At 42.2% G+C, this 21,148-nt stretch overlaps 1 protein-coding gene across 8 annotated transcripts in view; it reads right to left on the bottom strand.

The window, feature by feature from the left end:
* Positions 1–10,720: 10,720 nt before the first annotated feature.
* Positions 10,721–21,148, bottom strand: part of GRIN1 (glutamate ionotropic receptor NMDA type subunit 1) — a 93,579-nt gene continuing 83,151 nt past the window's right edge. For 3 of the 8 annotated variants that reach the window (XM_063433101.1, XM_063433096.1, XM_063433098.1), the window contains one exon: positions 10,721–11,303. Coding sequence is in view for 6 of the 8 variants with exons in the window: in XM_063433096.1 (XP_063289166.1) it covers positions 11,235–11,303 (69 nt within the window). In the remaining 2 variants the exon portion in view is untranslated. Of the gene's footprint in view, positions 11,407–17,696; positions 17,808–21,148 lie in introns of all 8 variants that reach the window. The other 5 variants (XM_063433092.1, XM_063433095.1, XM_063433099.1 and 2 more) reach the window with 3 other exon arrangements.

The raw sequence follows: 21,148 nt of genomic DNA, 5'->3' as shown, positions 1-21,148 counted from the left end.
AATAAATAAACCTCCAACTGGCTCAAACCCCTCACCAAATAAATAAACCTCCAACTGACTCAAACCCCTCACCAAATAAATAAACCTCCAACTGGCACAAACCCCTCACCAAATAAATAAACCTCCAACTGGCTCAAACCCCTCACCAAATAAATAAACCTCCAACTGGCTCAAACCCCTCACCAAATAAATAAACCTCCAACTGGCACAAACCCCTCTCCAAATAAATAAACCTCCAACTGGCTCAAACCCCTCTCCAAATAAATAAACCTCCAACTGGCTCAAACCCCTCTCCAAATAAATAACCCTCCAACTGGCTCAAACCCCTCTCCAAATAAATAAACCTCCAACTGGCCCAAACCCCTCTCCAAATAAATAACCCTCCAACTGGCTCAAACCCCTCACCAAATAAATAACCCTCCAACTGGCTCAAACCCCTCACCAAATAAATAAACCTCCAACTGGCCCAAACCCCTCACCAAATAAATAAACCTCCAACTGGCTCAAACCCCTCACCAAATAAATAAACCTCCAACTGGCTCAAACCCCTCACCAAATAAATAAACCTCCAACTGCCACAAACCCCTCTCCAAATAAATAACCCTCCAACTGGCTCAAACCCCTCACCAAATAAATAAACCTCCAACTGGCTCAAACCCCTCTCCAAATAAATAAACCTCCAACTGGCCCAAACCCCTCTCCAAATAAATAACCCTCCAACTGGCTCAAACCCCTCTCCAAATAAATACACCTCCAACTGGCTCAAATCCCTCTCCAAATAAATAACCCTCCAACTGGCCCAAACCCCTCTCCAAATAAATAACCCTCCAACTGGCTCAAACCCCTCACCAAATAAATAAACCTCCAACTGGCTCAAACCCCTCACCAAATAAATAAACCTCCAACTGGCTCAAACCCCTCTCCAAATAAATAAACCTACAACTGGCTCAAACCCCTCTCCAAATAAATAAACCTCCAACTGGCTCAAACCCCTCTCCAAATAAATAACCCTCCAACTGGCCCAAACCCCTCTCCAAATAAATAAACCTCCAACTGGCCCAAACCCCTCACCAAATAAATAAACCTCCAACTGGCCCAACCCCCTCACCAAATAAATAAACCTCCAACTGGCACAAACCCCATACCAAATAAATAAACCTCCAACTGGCCCAAACCCCATACCAAATAAATAAACCTCCAACTGGCCCAAACCCCATACCAAATAAATAAACCTCCAACTGGCTCAAACCCCTCTCCAAATAAATAAACCTCCAACTGGCCCAAACCCCTCACCAAATAAATAAACCTCCAACTGGCTCAAACCCCTCACCAAATAAATAAACCTCCAACTGGCCCAAACCCCTCACCAAATAAATAAACCTCCAACTGGCACAAACCCCATACCAAATAAATAAACCTCCAACTGGCCCAAACCCCTCACCAAATAAATAAACCTCCAACTGGCTCAAACCCCTCACCAAATAAATAAACCTCCAACTGGCCCAAACCCCTCACCAAATAAATAAACCTCCAACTGGCTCAAACCCCTCTCCAAATAAATAAACCTCCAACTGGCCCAAACCCCTCACCAAATAAATAAACCTCCAACTGGCTCAAACCCCTCACCAAATAAATAAACCTCCAACTGGCCCAAACCCCTCACCAAATAAATAAACCTCCAACTGGCTCAAACCCCTCACCAAATAAATAAACCTCCAACTGGCTCAAACCCCTCTCCAAATAAATAAACCTCCAACTGGCCCAAACCCCTTACCAAATAAATAAACCTCCAACTGGCTCAAACCCCTCTCTAAATAAATAAACCTCCAACTGGCCCAAACCCCTCACCAAATAAATAAACCTCCAACTGGCTCAAACCCCTCTCCAAATAAATAACCCTCCAACTGGCCCAAACCCCTCTCCAAATAAATAAACCTCCAACTGGCCCAAACCCCTCACCAAATAAATGAACCTCCAACTGGCCCAAACCCCTCACCAAATAAATAAACCTCCAACTGGCTCAAACCCCTCTCCAAATAAATAACCCTCCAACTGGCCCAAACCCCTCTCCAAATAAATAAACCTCCAACTGGCTCAAACCCCTCACCAAATAAATAAACCTCCAACTGGCACAAACCCCTCTCCAAATAAATAAACCTCCAACTGGCACAAACCCCTCACCAAATAAATAAACCTCAAACTGGCCCAAACCCCTCACCAAATAAATAAACCTCAAACTGACTCAAACCCCTCACCAAATAAACAAACCTCCAACTGGCTCAAACCCCTCTCCAAATAAATAAACCTCCAACTGGCTCAAACCCCTCACCAAATAAATAAACCTCCAACTGGCTCAAACCCCTCACCAAATAAATAAACCTCCAATTGGCACAAACCCCTCACCGAATAAATAAACCTCCAACTGGCTCAAACCCCTCACCAAATAAATAAACCTCCAACTGGCTCAAACCCCTCACCAAATAAATAAACCTCCAACTGGCTCAAACCCCTCACCAAATAAATAAACCTCCAACTGGCTCAAACCCCTCACCAAATAAATAAACCTCCAACTGACTCAAACCCCTCACCAAATAAATAAACCTCCAACTGGCACAAACCCCTCACCGAATAAATAAACCTCCAACTGGCACAAACCCCTCACCGAATAAATAAACCTCCAACTGGCTCAAACCCCTCACCAAATAAATAAACCTCCAACTGGCCCAAACCCCTCACCAAATAAATAAACCTCCAATTGGCTCAAACCCCTCACCAAATAAATAAACCTCCAACTGGCCCAAACCCCTCACCAAATAAATAAACCTCCAACTGACTCAAACCCCTCTCCAAATAAATAACCCTCCAACTGGCACAAACCCCTCACCAAATAAATAAACCTCCAACTGGCTCAAACCCCTCACCAAATAAATAAACCTCCAACTGGCACAAACCCCTGACCAAATAAATAACCCTCCAACTGGCACAAACCCCTCACCAAATAAATAAAACTCAAACTGGCACAAACCCCTCACCGAATAAATAAACCTCCAACTGGCACAAACCCCTCACCGAATAAATAAACCTCCAACTGGCACAAACCCCTCACCAAATAAATAAACCTCCAATTGGCTCAAACCCCTCACCAAATAAATAAACCTCCAACTGGCCCAAACCCCTCACCAAATAAATAAACCTCCAACTGGCTCAAACCCCTCACCAAATAAATAAACCTCCAACTGGCACAAACCCCTCACCGAATAAATAAACCTCCAACTGGCACAAACCCCTCACCAAATAAATAAACCTCCAATTGGCTCAAACCCCTCACCAAATAAATAAACCTCCAACTGGCCCAAACCCCTCACCAAATAAATAAACCTCCAACTGGCTCAAACCCCTCACCAAATAAATAAACCTCCAACTGGCACAATCCCCTGACCAAATAAATAACCCTCCAACTGGCACAAACCCCTCACCAAATAAATAAAACTCAAACTGGCACAAACCCCTCACCAAATAAATAAACCTCCAACTGACTCAAACCCCTCACCAAATAAATAAACCTCCAACTGGCACAAACCCCTCACCAAATAAATAAACCTCCAACTGGCTCAAACCCCTCACCAAATAAATAAACCTCCAACTGGCTCAAACCCCTCACCAAATAAATAAACCTCCAACTGGCACAAACCCCTCTCCAAATAAATAAACCTCCAACTGGCTCAAACCCCTCTCCAAATAAATAACCCTCCAACTGGCTCAAACCCCTCTCCAAATAAATAAACCTCCAACTGGCCCAATCCCCTCTCCAAATAGATAACCCTCCAACTGGCTCAAACCCCTCTCCAAATAAATAAACCTCCAACTGGCCCAAACCCCTCTCCAAATAAATAACCCTCCAACTGGCACAAACCCCATACCAAATAAATAAACCTCCAACTGGCACAAACCCCTCACCAAATAAATAAACCTCCAACTGACTCAAACCCCTCTCGAAATAAATAACCCTCCAACTGGCACAAACCCCATACCAAATAAATAAACCTCCAACTGGCTCAAACCCCTCACCAAATAAATAAACCTCCAACTGGCTCAAACCCCTCATCAAATAAATAAACCTCCAACTGGCTCAAACCCCTCACCAAATAAATAAACCTCCAACTGGCTCAAACCCCTCACCAAATAAATAAACCTCCAACTGCCACAAACCCCTCTCCAAATAAATAACCCTCCAACTGGCTCAAACCCCTCTCCAAATAAATACACCTCCAACTGGCTCAAACCCCTCTCCAAATAAATAACCCTCCAACTGGCCCAAACCCCTCTCCAAATAAATAACCCTCCAACTGGCCCAAACCCCTCACCAAATAAATAAACCTCCAACTGGCTCAAACCCCTCTCCAAATAAATAAACCTCCAACTGGCACAAACCCCTCACCAAATAAATAAACCTCAAACTGGCACAAACCCCTCTCCAAATACATAATCTTCCAACTGACTCAAACCCCTCACCAAATAAATAACCCTCCAACTGGCACAAACCCCTCACCGAATAAATAAACCTCCAACTGGCACAAACCCCTCACCAAATAAATAAACCTCCAACTGACTCAAACCCCTCACCAAATAAATAACCCTCCAACTGGCACAAACCCCTCACCAAATAAATAAACCTCCAACTGGCACAAACCCCTCACCAAATAAATAAACCTCCAACTGCCACAAACCCCTCTCCAAATAAATAACCCTCCAACTGGCTCAAACCCCTCTCCAAATAAATACACCTCCAACTGGCTCAAACCCCTCTCCAAATAAATAACCCTCCAACTGGCCCAAACCCCTCTCCAAATAAATAACCCTCCAACTGGCCCAAACCCCTCACCAAATAAATAAACCTCCAACTGGCTCAAACCCCTCTCCAAATAAATAAACCTCCAACTGGCACAAACCCCTCACCAAATAAATAACCCTCCAACTGGCACAAACCCCTCACCGAATAAATAAACCTCCAACTGGCACAAACCCCTCACCAAATAAATAAACCTCCAACTGACTCAAACCCCTCACCAAATAAATAACCCTCCAACTGGCACAAACCCCTCACCAAATAAATAAACCTCCAACTGGCACAAACCCCTCACCAAATAAATAAACCTCCAACTGCCACAAACCCCTCACCAAATAAATAAACCTCCAACTGGCTCAAACCCCTCACCAAATAAATAAACCTCCAACTGGCACAAACCCCTCACCAAAAAAATAAACCTCCAACTGGCACAAACCCCTCTCCAAATAAATAAACCTCCAACTGGCACAAACCCCTCACCAAATAAATAAACCTCCAACTGGCCCAAACCCCTCACCAAATAAATAAACCTCAAACTGACTCAAACCCCTCACCAAATAAACAAACCTCCAACTGGCTCAAACCCCTCACCAAATAAATAAACCTCCAACTGGCTCAAACCCCTCACCAAATAAATAAACCTCCAACTGGCTCAAACCCCTCACCAAATAAATAAACCTCCAATTGGCACAAACCCCTCACCAAATAAATAAACCTCCAACTGGCTCAAACCCCTCACCAAATAAATAAACCTCCAACTGGCTCAAACCCCTCACCAAATAAATAAACCTCCAACTGGCTCAAACCCCTCACCAAATAAATAAACCTCCAACTGACTCAAACCCCTCACCAAATAAATAAACCTCCAACTGGCACAAACCCCTCACCGAATAAATAAACCTCCAACTGGCTCAAACCCCTCACCAAATAAATAAACCTCCAACTGACTCAAACCCCTCACCAAATAAATAAACCTCCAACTGGCACAAACCCCTCACCGAATAAATAAACCTCCAACTGGCACAAACCCCTCACCGAATAAATAAACCTCCAACTGGCTCAAACCCCTCACCAAATAAATAAAACTCAAACTGGCACAAACCCCTCACCAAATAAATAAACCTCCAACTGGCACAAACCCCTCACCAAATAAATAAACCTCCAATTGGCTCAAACCCCTCACCAAATAAATAAACCTCCAACTGGCCCAAACCCCTCACCAAATAAATAAACCTCCAACTGGCACAAACCCCTCACCAAATAAATAAAACTCAAACTGGCACAAACCCCTCACCAAATAAATAAACCTCCAACTGGCTCAAACCCCTCACCAAATAAATAAACCTCCAATTGGCTCAAACCCCTCACCAAATAAATAAACCTCCAACTGACTCAAACCCCTCACCAAATAAATAAACCTCCAACTGGCACAAACCCCTCACCAAATAAATAAACCTCCAATTGGCTCAAACCCCTCACCAAATAAATAAACCTGCAACTGGCCCAAACCCCTCACCAAATAAATAAACCTCCAACTGGCACAAACCCCTCACCAAAAAAATAAACCTCCAACTGGCACAAACCCCTCTCCAAATAAATAAACCTCCAACTGGCACAAACCCCTCACCAAATAAATAAACCTCCAACTGGCCCAAACCCCTCACCAAATAAATAAACCTCAAACTGACTCAAACCCCTCACCAAATAAGCAAACCTCCAACTGGCTCAAACCCCTCTCCAAATAAATAAACCTCCAACTGGCTCAAACCCCTCACCAAATAAATAAACCTCCAACTGGCTCAAACCCCTCACCAAATAAATAAACCTCCAATTGGCACAAACCCCTCACCGAATAAATAAACCTCCAACTGGCTCAAACCCCTCACCAAATAAATAAACCTCCAACTGGCTCAAACCCCTCACCAAATAAATAAACCTCCAACTGGCTCAAACCCCTCACCAAATAAATAAACCTCCAACTGGCTCAAACCCCTCACCAAATAAATAAACCTCCAACTGACTCAAACCCCTCACCAAATAAATAAACCTCCAACTGGCACAAACCCCTCACCGAATAAATAAACCTCCAACTGGCACAAACCCCTCACCGAATAAATAAACCTCCAACTGGCTCAAACCCCTCACCAAATAAATAAACCTCCAACTGGCCCAAACCCCTCACCAAATAAATAAACCTCCAATTGGCTCAAACCCCTCACCAAATAAATAAACCTCCAACTGGCCCAAACCCCTCACCAAATAAATAAAACTCAAACTGGCACAAACCCCTCACCAAATAAATAAACCTCCAACTGGCTCAAACCCCTCACCAAATAAATAAACCTCCAATTGGCTCAAACCCCTCACCAAATAAATAAACCTCCAACTGACTCAAACCCCTCACCAAATAAATAAACCTCCAACTGGCACAAACCCCTCACCAAATAAATAAACCTCCAATTGGCTCAAACCCCTCACCAAATAAATAAACCTGCAACTGGCCCAAACCCCTCACCAAATAAATAAACCTCCAACTGGCACAAACCCCTCACCAAATAAATAAAACTCCAACTGGCACAAACCCCTCACCAAATAAATAAACCTCCAACTGGCTCAAACCCCTCACCAAATAAATAAACCTCCAACTGACTCAAACCCCTCTCCAAATAAATAAACCTCCAACTGACTCAAACCCCTCACCAAATAAATAAACCTCCAACTGGCACAAACCCCTCACCAAATAAATAAACCTCCAACTGGCTCAAACCCCTCACCAAATAAATAAACCTCCAACTGGCTCAAACCCCTCACCAAATAAATAAACCTCCAACTGGCACAAACCCCTCTCCAAATAAATAAACCTCCAACTGGCTCAAACCCCTCTCCAAATAAATAAACCTCCAACTGGCCCAATCCCCTCTCCAAATAAATAACCCTCCAACTGGCTCAAACCCCTCTCCAAATAAATAAACCTCCAACTGGCACAAACCCCTCTCCAAATAAATAACCCTCCAACTGGCACAAATCCCTCTCCAAATAAATAAACCTCCAACTGGCACAAACCCCTCTCGAAATAAATAACCCTCCAACTGGCACAAACCCCATACCAAATAAATAAACCTCCAACTGGCTCAAACCCCTCACCAAATAAATAAACCTCCAACTGGCTCAAACCCCTCATCAAATAAATAAACCTCCAACTGGCTCAAACCCCATCACCAAATAAATAAACCTCCAACTGGCTCAAACCCCTCACCAAATAAATAAACCTCCAACTGGCACAAACCCCTCTCCAAATAAATAAACCTCCAACTGGCTCAAACCCCTCTCCAAATAAATAAACCTCCAACTGGCTCAAACCCCTCTCCAAATAAATAACCCTCCAACTGGCTCAAACCCCTCTCCAAATAAATAAACCTCCAACTGGCCCAAACCCCTCTCCAAATAAATAACCCTCCAACTGGCTCAAACCCCTCACCAAATAAATAAACCTCCAACTGGCCCAAACCCCTCTCCAAATAAATAACCCTCCAACTGGCTCAAACCCCTCACCAAATAAATAAACCTCCAACTGACTCAAACCCCTCACCAAATAAATAAACCTCCAACTGGCACAAACCCCTCACCAAATAAATAAACCTCCAACTGGCACAAACCCCTCACCAAATAAATAAACCTCCAACTGACTCAAACCCCTCACCAAATAAATAAACCTCCAACTGGCTCAAACCCCTCACCAAATAAATAAACCTCCAACTGGCTCAAACCCCTCACCAAATAAATAAACCTCCAACTGACTCAAACCCCTCTCCAAATAAATAAACCACCAACAGGCTCAAACCCCTCAACAAATAAATAAACCTCCAACTGGCCCAAACCCCTCACCAAATAAATAAACCTCCAACTGGCACAAACCCCTCACCAAATAAATAAACCTCCAACTGGCACAAACCCCTCACCAAATAAATAAACCTCCATCTGGCACAAACCCCACAAAACAGCGCTGCCAGTTCAGCCATGACACACCCACCACGCCCAACTATGGCTGTGGACCGGGGTGACGGGTGCTTCCTCACAGACTATGGATAGTTGGTGGGGACAGCCTGCGTGTATACCTGTATATTAAATATTATTACACCTCTCAGGGGCTCCCCCGCTATATTCATGGTAAAACATGAACAGAGGGTGAGCCAGTAGGGGGAGCTCGTGGGACGGCTGCTCAGAGCTATTACCAGCACCTACCGCTACCGAGAGCCATTACCAACAACTACCGCTACCCAGAGCCATTACCAACACCTACTGCTACCCAGAGCCATTACCAGCACCTACCACTACCCAGAGCCACTACCTGCACCTATTGCTACCCAGAGCCATTACCAGCACCTACCACTACTCAGAGCCATTACCAGCACCTACCACTACCTATCACTACCCAGAGCCACTACCAGCACCTACCACTACTCAGAGCCATTACCAGCACCTACCACCACTCAGAGCCATTACCAACAACTACCGCTACCCAGAGCCATTACCAACAACTACCGCTACCCAGAGCCATTACCAACACCTACCACCACTCAGAGCCATTACCAACAACTACCGCTACCCAGAGCCATTACCAACAACTACCGCTACCCAGAGCCATTACCAACACCTACCACCACTCAGAGCCATTACCAGCACCCACTGATAAACACTGAGTACCAATTAATGCTTACTAAATGTCTGTGTCAATTAATGTTCACGAACTCTAAATAACAATGAATGCTGGTTAATCTCATTTGCGCCCACTTGCTCTATTTTACTGACACAGAAGAAATATTTGATGAATTATCCTGTTTCAAACACCATTGTTTGTTATAAAGAAAAACATATTTTTCTCTTCTACATAATGGCTCAAATCACAAGGAATTTAGCTTAAATTATTACCTGCTTTACATCTGCTAAATTCTCTGTCACAATAAATACTGCAATACGCGGCGCTCGCCATTAAGAGTTTAAATAAAATAATGATATATTATTATTACGGGGGGGAGGGGTGACTCTCACAACTGCTTGAACGCCATCTTTGGCAGCCCATCTCGAGTCGCACAGATAATAAATATAAAATGATATTCGTGCAGACTGCGCACATTCTGATGGGTGGCCACTGCTGGCTGCGTATGACAGGTTGGCTTCGATATTTTAGATTTTGGATATGGGGGCTGTTATAAATGAATTCTTATTTCACTGCGGCAATGCGTAGACATTTTATCACTGGAGCGCTCCTGTTATAATCCGCTAATTACACTCTTTGCTAATTAATGCCATTACTATTATTTACCATGTTTCCATTTAGTGAACGTGGGTCTTGGCGGGGTTTGCTCTTCCTCTATAATGTTGGGTCGATATAGCCTTTCCGTCATTTCCGGGTCTGTATGCAGGACATATCTTTGTTATAGTTCCGATGACTGAGGTCTTTCCTGATAATGTCACATTTTTGTTTATTCCCTGTAGTTTAACTCATTAGCTCCACATCAGCATCCACATTCAAGGTAGATATAAGGAACGTAAAAATTTTTTTTAATAAAATGCGTCAGTTCTGTTTAAACGTTACTGGTTACTATACGCTGCTGTCGCTGCGTCTGCTTTCACTACAGATCCGGCGTTGTTTGTGTCTTAATGTACGTACGTTGTGCTCGCTATGCTTTGTGATACGCTCATGTCTGAACACCTTTTAATAAAGCTCAAATAATAAAAAAAATAAATCAATTATTTCAAACGTTCCTTCCTAAGAAATGATAAAATATGATTAGAAGAATTGTATAAAACACAAGACAAACAGAACAATTTGTTAGATTCATGGTAACCGTGGTGAAAAGAGCATTCTATGATTTTTAAACAGTTTATTGGGTTTATATATAAATATAGCATTCATGCAAACACACAAACTGATATCATAACCATTTCTCTTGTAAAATATATATGTATGTATATATATATATTAGTTCGAAGAACCTTCTGTACAAATGTACCCTTATTTGAGAGTTAAAAATTAAGTCAATTATACCAAAGTTTTCCTTGTCCTCAGTCCTTTTCAAATCTTCCACGCATGTGATGATGGTACCTGTCTCAGGAACAAAATCTGTCTACAGTACTTAGGGGATGGTGGGGGCTAGGGGACTAGTTATTTACCAGTTGGAATAAAAAAAAGCATTCACAATTTTCCATCGTTTGAACCAGCACTCCGGCTCTGTACGGTGCACGGTGATGGGAGTTACATGTGTTGCAGTCATGCAGTCCCAATGTCCTGGCTGGCTACATTCTTACCAGTTATAAAATGTGAAATGCGTTGGTCTTAGGTCCTTATTTAAACCATCCAATCAAGCCAGACATTATCTTCTCGCTGTTACACCACAGTGCTAACAGAGGGGTCGGACAGATTTAGCTGGCCAGTGATATCAGTTGGGTGATATTGCTGTAAAATACAAATACACAGAGAGGAAGCATGAGGATATACTGTGGCCAACGCGTTCGAATGAGGTTTCAGCTTCTGTTCAGGAGTCTGCAGAGTTTAATGTCTGTAAAATGACAATAAGTTGGGCCAGTTATAGATGCAGACGGGTAACTGCCAGGTTTTTATGTTTTAGTTTTTTACATTGAGACCAATATACAGTAAAGACACACAGTTTACTCCGCTGTCTCCCGGTACGATTAATAGGTTATGTGTAAATGTAGATTAAATTTGATGTTTGTAAAGTCACAAAATGTGCTGATGGTGTGTGTCATATAATCAGTATTGTAACTGCAGCGAAATTTATTCTGTTTCACAGGAAATCTGGGGGTCCCTAATATATTTCCTGCTAACCTAAAACGAGAGCTGGAACCCGAGACTTCTATACAATTTACTTTTTAAATTTATACGTTATTTTACATTATACTGTTATATTTTACTATCAAATCTATCTATCTATCCTTACATCTACTCATCCATCATTAACCCCTTAAGGACACATGACATGTCTGACACGTCATAATTCCCTTTTATTCCAGAAGTTTGGTCCTTAAGGGGTTAAAGGAACACTATAGTCACCTGAATTACTTTAGCTAAATAAAGCAGTTTTAGTGTATAGATCATTCCCCTGCAATTTCACTGCTCAATTCACTGTCATTTAGGAGTTAAATCACTTTGTTTCTGTTTATGCAGCCCTAGCCACACCTCCCCTGGCTATGATTGACAGAGCCTGCATGAAAAAAAACTGGTTTCACTTTCAAACAGATGTAATTTACCTTAAATAATTGGATCTCAATCTCTAAATTGAACTTTAATCACATACAGGAGGCTCTTGCAGGGTCTAGCAAGCTATTAACATAGCAGGGGATAAGAAAATCTTAATTAAACAGAACTTGCAATAAAGAAAGCCTAAATAGGGCTCTCTTTACAGGAAGTGTTTATGGAAGGCTGTGCAAGTCACATGCAGGGAGGTGTGACTAGGGTTCATAAACAAAGGGATTTAACTCCTAAATGGCAGAGGATTGAGCAGCGAGGCTGCAGGGGCATGTTCTATACACCAAAACTGCTTCATTAAGCTAAAGTTGTTCAGGTGACTATAGTGTCCCTTTAAGAGATCTTCAGGGAGATTATATCAGAGATTTTGTACTAGTCAATTATAAACACCCATTTCAACAGTTCTGACAGTCTGTGTGCTTTCTCTACAGTCCTATTAATGAGTGCTATAGATCTATGTGTATTGAGCCGGTCACACTATGCTGGGATAGTCTGTGTGCTTTCTGTACAGTCCTATTAATGAGCGCTAGAGGTCTATGTTTACTGAGCCGGTCACACTATACTGGGACCAGTGGTGTATTCTGGTTTTGTGCTGCCCTAGGCAGGACAAAACTCAGGCAACCCCTCCCCCCCTTCCAAATTTCTCTTCCTAAGAGACACACACCCTCACTGATGCATACACCGACATACACTCACTGACAGATACACAGTCACTGTCACACACCTTGTTTAACCAGCACACTTTCACTGAAACATTCACAGATACACACACACACATTCACCGACAGACACACACACTCACCGACAAGACACACATGAACACTCACTGACAGATGCACACTCACTGATAGAAATGCGTACACACTGACTGACAGACGCAAACTCACTCAGTGTCAGACCCACACACACTAAGACACATATATACTTACTGACAAATACACACTGACAAACACACATACACACTCACTGACAGACATATATACAATCAGTGTCATACACACACCACTCAGTGTCAGACACACACATTTACTGACAGACAAATACGCTAGCTGACAGACATACACATTCACTACCAGACATACAAACACTGACACACGCATACACACACACCAAAACACGCATGCACACACTGACAGGCACATACTCAGTGACAGATACACACACACTGACAGACACACATACACTTTCAATGACAAATACATATACACTATCAGTGACAGACATACACACTCTTTGACAGACAAATACACACTCACTAACAGATACACACTAACACACTCACTAACAGACACACACTAACATACTTACTAACAGACACACACTAACACACACACACTAACATACTTACTAACAGACACACACTAACGCTCTCACTAACACACACTAACACTCTCACTAACACACACACACACACACACACTAACACACTCACTAACACACACTAAAACACAATTTTTTTTAATGTCAAATCAATCAAGCCTCCCTACGTTTAGGGGCTGTTATTTATTTTTCCCTGGGGTCCAGGCAGGCAAGGGCAGGAATTCGAACGGTGGAGGCGGGTGGCGAGGGAGCTCTGAGCTTCCTGCTCAGCTCCCTTGCGTGCCTCTCAGTGATGCCGGGGCCAGAGTGAAATCATATTCCAGCTCCGGCATCACTGTCGTGCGCGTGAGCAAGCTGAGCAGGAAGAGCTCAGGAGAGAGTGCTCCCTCTCTGCCCGCGCACCAACTGAACAGATGCCAGCAAACCCAGGACAAGAGGCAGACCAGGCATCTGCCGGGGAATTTGGGGGCGGCTTTTTTGCCACCCCCCTGAAAGTGCCGCCCAACCGAGAGATCTTCACCAGTAACAGAGAAATCTCCACCCATAACAGAGAGATCTCCACCAGTAACAGAGAGATCTTCACCAGTAACAGAGAGATCTCCACCCGTAACAGAGAGATCTCCACCCGTAACAGAGAGATCTCCACCCGTAACAGAGAGATCTCCACCCGTAACAGAGAGACCTCCACCAGTAACAGATAGATCTTCACCAGTAACAGATAGATCTCCATCCGTAACAGATAGATCTTCACCAGTAACAGAGAGATCTCCACCCGTAACAGAGAGATCTCCACCCGTAACAGAGAGATCTCCACCCGTAACAGAGAGATCTCCACCCGTAACAGAGAGACCTCCACCAGTAACAGATAGATCTTCACCAGTAACAGAGAGACCTCCACCAGTAACAGATAGATCTTCACCAGTAACAGATAGATCTCCACCCGTAACAGATAGATCTCCACCAGTAACAGATAGATCTCCACCAGTAACAGAAAGATCTTCACCAGTAACAGAGAGACCTCCACCAGTAACAGAGAGATCTCCACCCGTAACAGAGAGATCTCCACCCGTAACAGAGAGATCTCCACCCGTAACAGAGAGACCTCCACCAGTAACAGATAGATCTTCACCAGTAACAGATAGATCTCCACCCGTAACAGATAGATCTCCACCAGTAACAGAGAGATCTCCACCCGTAACAGAGAGACCTCCACCAGTAACAGATAGATCTTCACCAGTAACAGATAGATCTCCACCCGTAACAGATAGATCTCCACCAGTAACAGATAGATCTCCACCAGTAACAGAGAGATCTTCACCAGTAACAGAGAGACCTCCACCAGTAACAGAGAGATCTCCACCAGTAACAGATAGATCTTCACCCGTAACAGAGAGATCTCCACCCGTAACAGAGAGACCTCCACCAGTAACAGATAGATCTTCACCAGTAACAGAGAGATCTCCACCCGTAACAGAGAGATATTCACCAGTAACAGAGAGATCTCCACCAGTAACAGAGAGATCTCCACCAGTAACAGAGAGATCTCCACCCGTAACAGAGAGATATTCACCAGTAACAGAGAGATCTCAGTATAGTATTAGTCAGGATGGCGCCATTTTAAATGTCTGAACTAGGATGAGCTAAACTGCTCGCTGAGATTGATGACTGAAGACATTGTGTAAATCCTTTAATTATCAATATGTAGCAAACCCAGACACACACACACATGCATACACACACACATGCATACACACACACAGATACATACACGCACACACACACACACACATACAAATACATACATACACGCACACACACACACAGATACATGCACACACACGCACACACACAAAAACACATGTTTGTCATTGGATGCTGTAACTGCGTTTCATGCAGAGTGTCGCATTACTAGAGGTACGGCAATCTACCCGTTTCAGGGTATCCACACTCCGGATAATGTGGACTGTAACACCAATCATTGTCAGGCAGACAGAGGAGTCAAGAACGGCTAGGAATTTCTGTTTTTAAAGTCCTGTCTCCCAGCCCCAATCTCCCTGACACTGTGACATGCATTCTGTCAACACACTTCGTTTATTCCACAACACACAATGAGCATGTTGTGCGAAGCATGACCCCTGCCACGAGCCATTTATACTCTGAGATAGCGGCTGGCTCCCATTGTGTAACCGACTACAGCTTCCGAGCTTCCTGAGAGCCTCTCACACTGAGCTGGGGACAATAAGGAACAGAAGTCCTCTGCTCCGATCTGCGTTGTGCGAATGTATACTGCGCGGGGGGGGCCTTTCATGTTTACTGCCCCCCCCCCCCTTTCTCCATTCACTCACACAATCATTTTAAATAAAAGCACAGCTCGGACTCTGGGTGCAGCTCTGTACAGACAGGGCATGACTGAATGTCCCGTGCTATACTGACGTGTAACAGGCCTGTGCTGTTTTATTCTCAATATCTCGCATAGGAAATACATGCGATAATATGTCACTGCTCTAATGTAATACAATGTCACTTCACATCGTCTGTGTCAGTATATACCTCTGTGTACCTTCTGTCACACTCTGTGTAATGTCTGTCAAATGTCCATCTGTCTCGTACAGCGCTGTGTTAACCACCGGGCCCTTCAATGTACATGTAATAATAATAAAGCACTAAATATTATTCATCTGCCTCAATATTGTGTGTTTCGTCCTTAGTCGGGATTCTCTACCATTCGTTACATTATATAACTGATTGATCTTATAAATGCTACATTTTGCTTTGACCTAAGATTTGTCCTGAGCTTGTCGCAGTTGTAAGGACACAGACTGGACTGGCGGAGTTATGTCCCAGCTCATAGGGACATAGAACAGCCGATTTTTACCTACACCTGTAATAAATGTTGAATCAGTTCTTTCCTATAGTATATATTGTAATTCCAGCCTCTAACCATGAATAAATTGGCAGATTCCTCATTGCGTTCTTCCAAATTTATTTAATTAATACAATACACCTCCTTCTCATCTACAACAGTAAAAATACTCCAATCTCAGACTGTCTATCAGCTAAGCATGAAAAGACCTTGCAACCCTTAACAAAGGCAAATCTTTATCACTATTATGTCTCTTTATCAAAAATCAACTATTTCAACTATTTGCTTTTTCAGCTAATATTACAGTTTAACCTAACTGTGCTTTTATCTAACAATACGTTACATAGAAAGGAAAATTCCTATAATGACTGATCATCCCTGATAGATTACGTTAGAAGCAGGTATTAATTGTTATTTTATTAAATGATCATGCTGCAGTTATCCCCCCACCCCTTATATAACACCTTGACACCATCTCGTTTGAGTAGGAATATTGATGGATGTGTGTTGGTGAGTGGCAGACAGCAGAGGGCAAGGGAAGTAGTCATTGTGTATCTATACATAGAAACAGTGAGCTGGGCTGATATATATCAGACAGATTCAGTTCAAAACAATCTCAATCTTAAACATACTCACACGTAAATACACAGCGAAAACCAACCAGTAACATGAACATCGACACTTTGTATATTATCATCTACAAGAAACTTTTCAGATTTCGGCAAAGCAAATTGTTGCATTTGGACATTTGGAATTGATGGAACACTTTATTTTATGGGCGATTGGAAATTTGAAGGAGTTTTGGGGAGTGGGTGGGAGAGTGAGGGTCTCTTTAGATGCCTTAATCACAAAACGTAAAACTACAAATACGTGTGACACACACATGACTCTTAGTGATGTACAACTTTGCCAAAATAAAATATAGTGTGTCTGGGATAGGAATACAACATTAAACAAAAAAAAAAACACTTGGAAAAAAAACACAAGAAAAAAAAATGTATTGGTTTTAAAGTTTGGCACCAATAATGCAAAGGTAAAAAGTATGCATTGTCTCCGAATTTACAAAAAAAAAAATCCAATCTGGCTCCATCTTTCTTGTCGGAGTCCAGACGGGTAGATTTAGGTACATTGGATGACCAACTGACTGACTGTTGACGAACATGAGGCTATGAGATGTTGTGTATACATGTGCAGCTTCTGAAAGGGCATTTGGCATTCAATGTGATGGGAGAAGAAAAAAGATGGAAAAAAGAGGGAGAAAGAAAGAGATAAAGAAGAATATGGAGAAGGATAGACAGAGGAGATAGAAGAAATTAGTCTGAGCGTAACAAAGAAGGAAGTGCAAGCAAGAGAGCCAGAGATAGAGAGATAGAAAGGGCGGAAAATCTTCTTCCTCTTACCGTGTCTTTGCAGGACCTACGTCTCTTGAAGCTGGAGGCCAAAGTGGAGGTGATGGACCTAAAAGAGGCTTTCTTTTTAGGGTCAGGTTCTGCTCTACCAATTTTTCTATCCTAAAATGAATATGTATAAGCAATTAGATACCTAATGTGCCTCTCCTTCGTCTAAGCCTACCCTGAATATTGTCCAGACACCTATTTTCTGACGTCTACCATCCATAGCTGTGTCTCTTCTATGTGGGACGTAGAGTCAGTAGATGTGGGCAGTAAAATAAATGGTCACCATTGGCTGATACAGTGTATGGGACACACTTAAATCTCATCGGATAGCTCATGAAACTCAATAACTAGTGACTGTCCCACAGGTGACGTTATATAGACGATGTACAGACGGTTTATGCATGATGTTGCCAGCTGATTCTTCGGGGACGAACAAAACTTACATTGTTGTCCCAGTGTTATAGGTTTCTATTATTTAAGTGTCTATTCTAGTGAATGTAGGATTACCGTAGAGAGAGACTGGAATCGGAGAGCTACTTGTTTACTTGTCTACTTGTCTAGCTAATGGGCCTTTTATAGAAAATCTGTAGGAATCTAGGATCTGTTTGCTGGATTCACAAGAAAGATAGAAGACTGCATTAGAGAGCGGCCTTTGTATGGAAATTCTGTAAAAAATGTATTCAAAAATTTAATGGTGCATTGGCGCAAAGCGTAAGTTTTCAAAAAGAAAAAAGAAATGGCAAATGAAATTAAAAAAGCAGAAGTTGTCGCTTTCTGACATCATAAATGACAAGGTTATGAAATCATAAAAGGGGGATAGGGTGGAAAGAATGAGGTCTACTCCATTATACCAAACACATGGTATAAAAACTAATTTATTCCACTGTTGACTGCGCATGACAGATGGGATAAATTTTACTGTCTCGTCTATATAGGTCCTTTTTTTCTTTACATGCACAAACAGGAATAAGCAGGATGGATGGTATGAAATGTCCGTATTTTGCTCCATGGCAAAGTGTGATCCCAAATCCAAATTTTTGCTTAAACAAATATAATTTTTCCACTTGCGTTCCTTCTAGTAATGTGTCAAAACTTTACTTTGCTGAGGTTTCCACCCATGAAAAGGCCTCAAATTACAGTAAAATGGCTTCTCACAGTTCTGGTTTCACATACCCTCAAGATGGAAAGGACCCGCCACATTTCAAATTTGCTTCCTGTCGCACACAGTGCATGGTTTTCTAGAAGGTTAGCAAGTGAAAATTGTGGTGCTCTTGTAGTGCTGTGATCGATGCTGGCAGACTCCTCCCCCGAGGAGCACACAGAGAGAGAGGTCCAGAAACTCTAGACATCTGGATCCGGTGTATCAAAATACACAATGTGACCAGAGTCGTTAGGTAGCATTTTTTTTTTTTTTGCAACAAAATCTAAAACCAGCACATTTTTTTAAACCAGTGTTCCAATCAGATATATTGTTTGTGTTCAGTTTAATGAGATATATTATGATCCCAGTTTACATTATCGCCCTATTTTGCCAGGTATGTAGAGCTTAAGGCTCTATCTGGGGCTTGTGCATTTACTAAACTGTACAAGTGCAGACAAGATCTTTATGGTTAAATTATTAAGAGATTGTAGGAAAATGTAGGTCACCATAAAACAGAATTTGACTGTTTTTGTACAGCTATTTGATTAAAGGGACAGTCATTAATTCAGGCAAAAAGTCAGAAATCCCTAGGATTTGAAGAATATAATAACTATTTCATAAAACAATTTTTGTAATTACCGGGTTTCTTTGCAATCAATATACAATATATTCATTTTAAGTTCAGCTACATTCACACTGAACATTTTTACTAAAAAAATATTTGAATTTTAACTATATCACAAAGTCGATTTTTAGCGACACAGTGGTATTTGGGGATTTTGCTAGGTGTTTCTGACTCAGTGCGATTGTCCCTTTAAGTCTCAGAACATTTGGTGAGCTTTGATTTAAGCCGGACATATAACCATCGCTCAGTGCCCTCAAGTCTGCAGGAGCTGATCGTCAGAGAACACCACAATATTTGGGGATCAATATCTGGTGTATGAAAATTGCAACTGCACTTTTTACTTTGACTAAAAACCATCTGAATTTTAGTTGCACAGTATTGCATTGACTTTAAACAATTTTGCTACAGCAGCTTGTTAATGGGTTTGTACATCTGCGTTGGGTTAGTTATCTGTTTGCCGTAAATCTAAAGCTCGACGTTAGGTCTACGTGGGGCTAGATTGGAAGACAAACAGGTATCGAGCCCAAGAGGGTGGTGCAAGATCTCTTTAAAGTGCAGTCCAATATCACATCAATGAAATGAAGTCATTTTTATCACTACTGACTGTGGGCCCAGGCTGAAAAGGAAGAGTTAAATCATCGGCATATTCAACATTTAATAAACATCCCTGTATATCTGACGTTATCAGATCCTGGAGCCAGGATAATGCTGCAGTATTACTGGGGTGTTCGACAGAGAGGGAACTTCATACAGAGATTTTCAAGTGTCTGCTCGCTTTTCATTTTACGGGACATCTCAGAAGACGACCCTAAAACTCTACGAGTGAGGACATCGAGAAAAGATAATAGAAGGAATACCATAGCCCATTGTTAATATCGAGAGAATATCTGTTTGTCCTCTGTATTTAGAGGGCTTGAAGAAATGCACTATGAGAGGGAGCAGTCAGTTTAAATACCCCGTACTATGCCCAGTGTATTAGAGGGACCACATCAAATCAGGTTTGGTGGATTATACTGCAAAACTCAGGCCTTTACAAAGTACCCGAAAAATCTCCAACTCCCGAAACCCCAATTAATCTTTTAATTTATATTCCGTGAATCAATGACTAACAATGGGACATTTTAAATACATATTTATTTAACGGACACGGTAAGAGTATTAGTTACTAATCTCACTATTACAGGAATGTGCTAACGTATTGGTTTAGACAGAAATATCATAAATAAAATCTATCCTTATTTAATATAACAAAATGTCAGACGGAGATCTCTTTTCGGGTGAGTGCTCTGTACACTTTTCATTTTACACAGATTGATGTGTGAGAGTTGGCTGCTCAGGGAGACCCCAGACATAAAAAAAGAAAAAATCGGTTTTAACCATAGCTGCTGCCTCGATCATTACCGTGTGAAGATAAAATGATTTCTAATCATTAGAATATGAATATAGTCATTATAGTAATACTGCAGTTCTACCCTTGGGCCTGCTAGCAGCTGTTCACAACATATTATTTTATTTGATAACAATGTGATGTAATATAAAATGACCCGTTCAGTGTCAGGAGGGACAGAATGGGTCACCCACCCGTCTGACAGTGAGAAGTTAATTTGTGTTAAAGATGCGACCAGTGAACGCACGGTTACATGGAGACACCCAGAGTTCACGGTGAAATGGAGGGAGAGTAATGTCCGT

This window comes from Pelobates fuscus, chromosome 9 (genome assembly GCF_036172605.1).
Source record: "Pelobates fuscus isolate aPelFus1 chromosome 9, aPelFus1.pri, whole genome shotgun sequence".
Classification (NCBI taxonomy): Eukaryota; Metazoa; Chordata; class Amphibia; order Anura; family Pelobatidae; genus Pelobates; species Pelobates fuscus.
The sequence above is the reverse complement of the archived record's forward strand: the minus strand, read 5'-3'. Positions and strand labels throughout refer to the sequence as shown.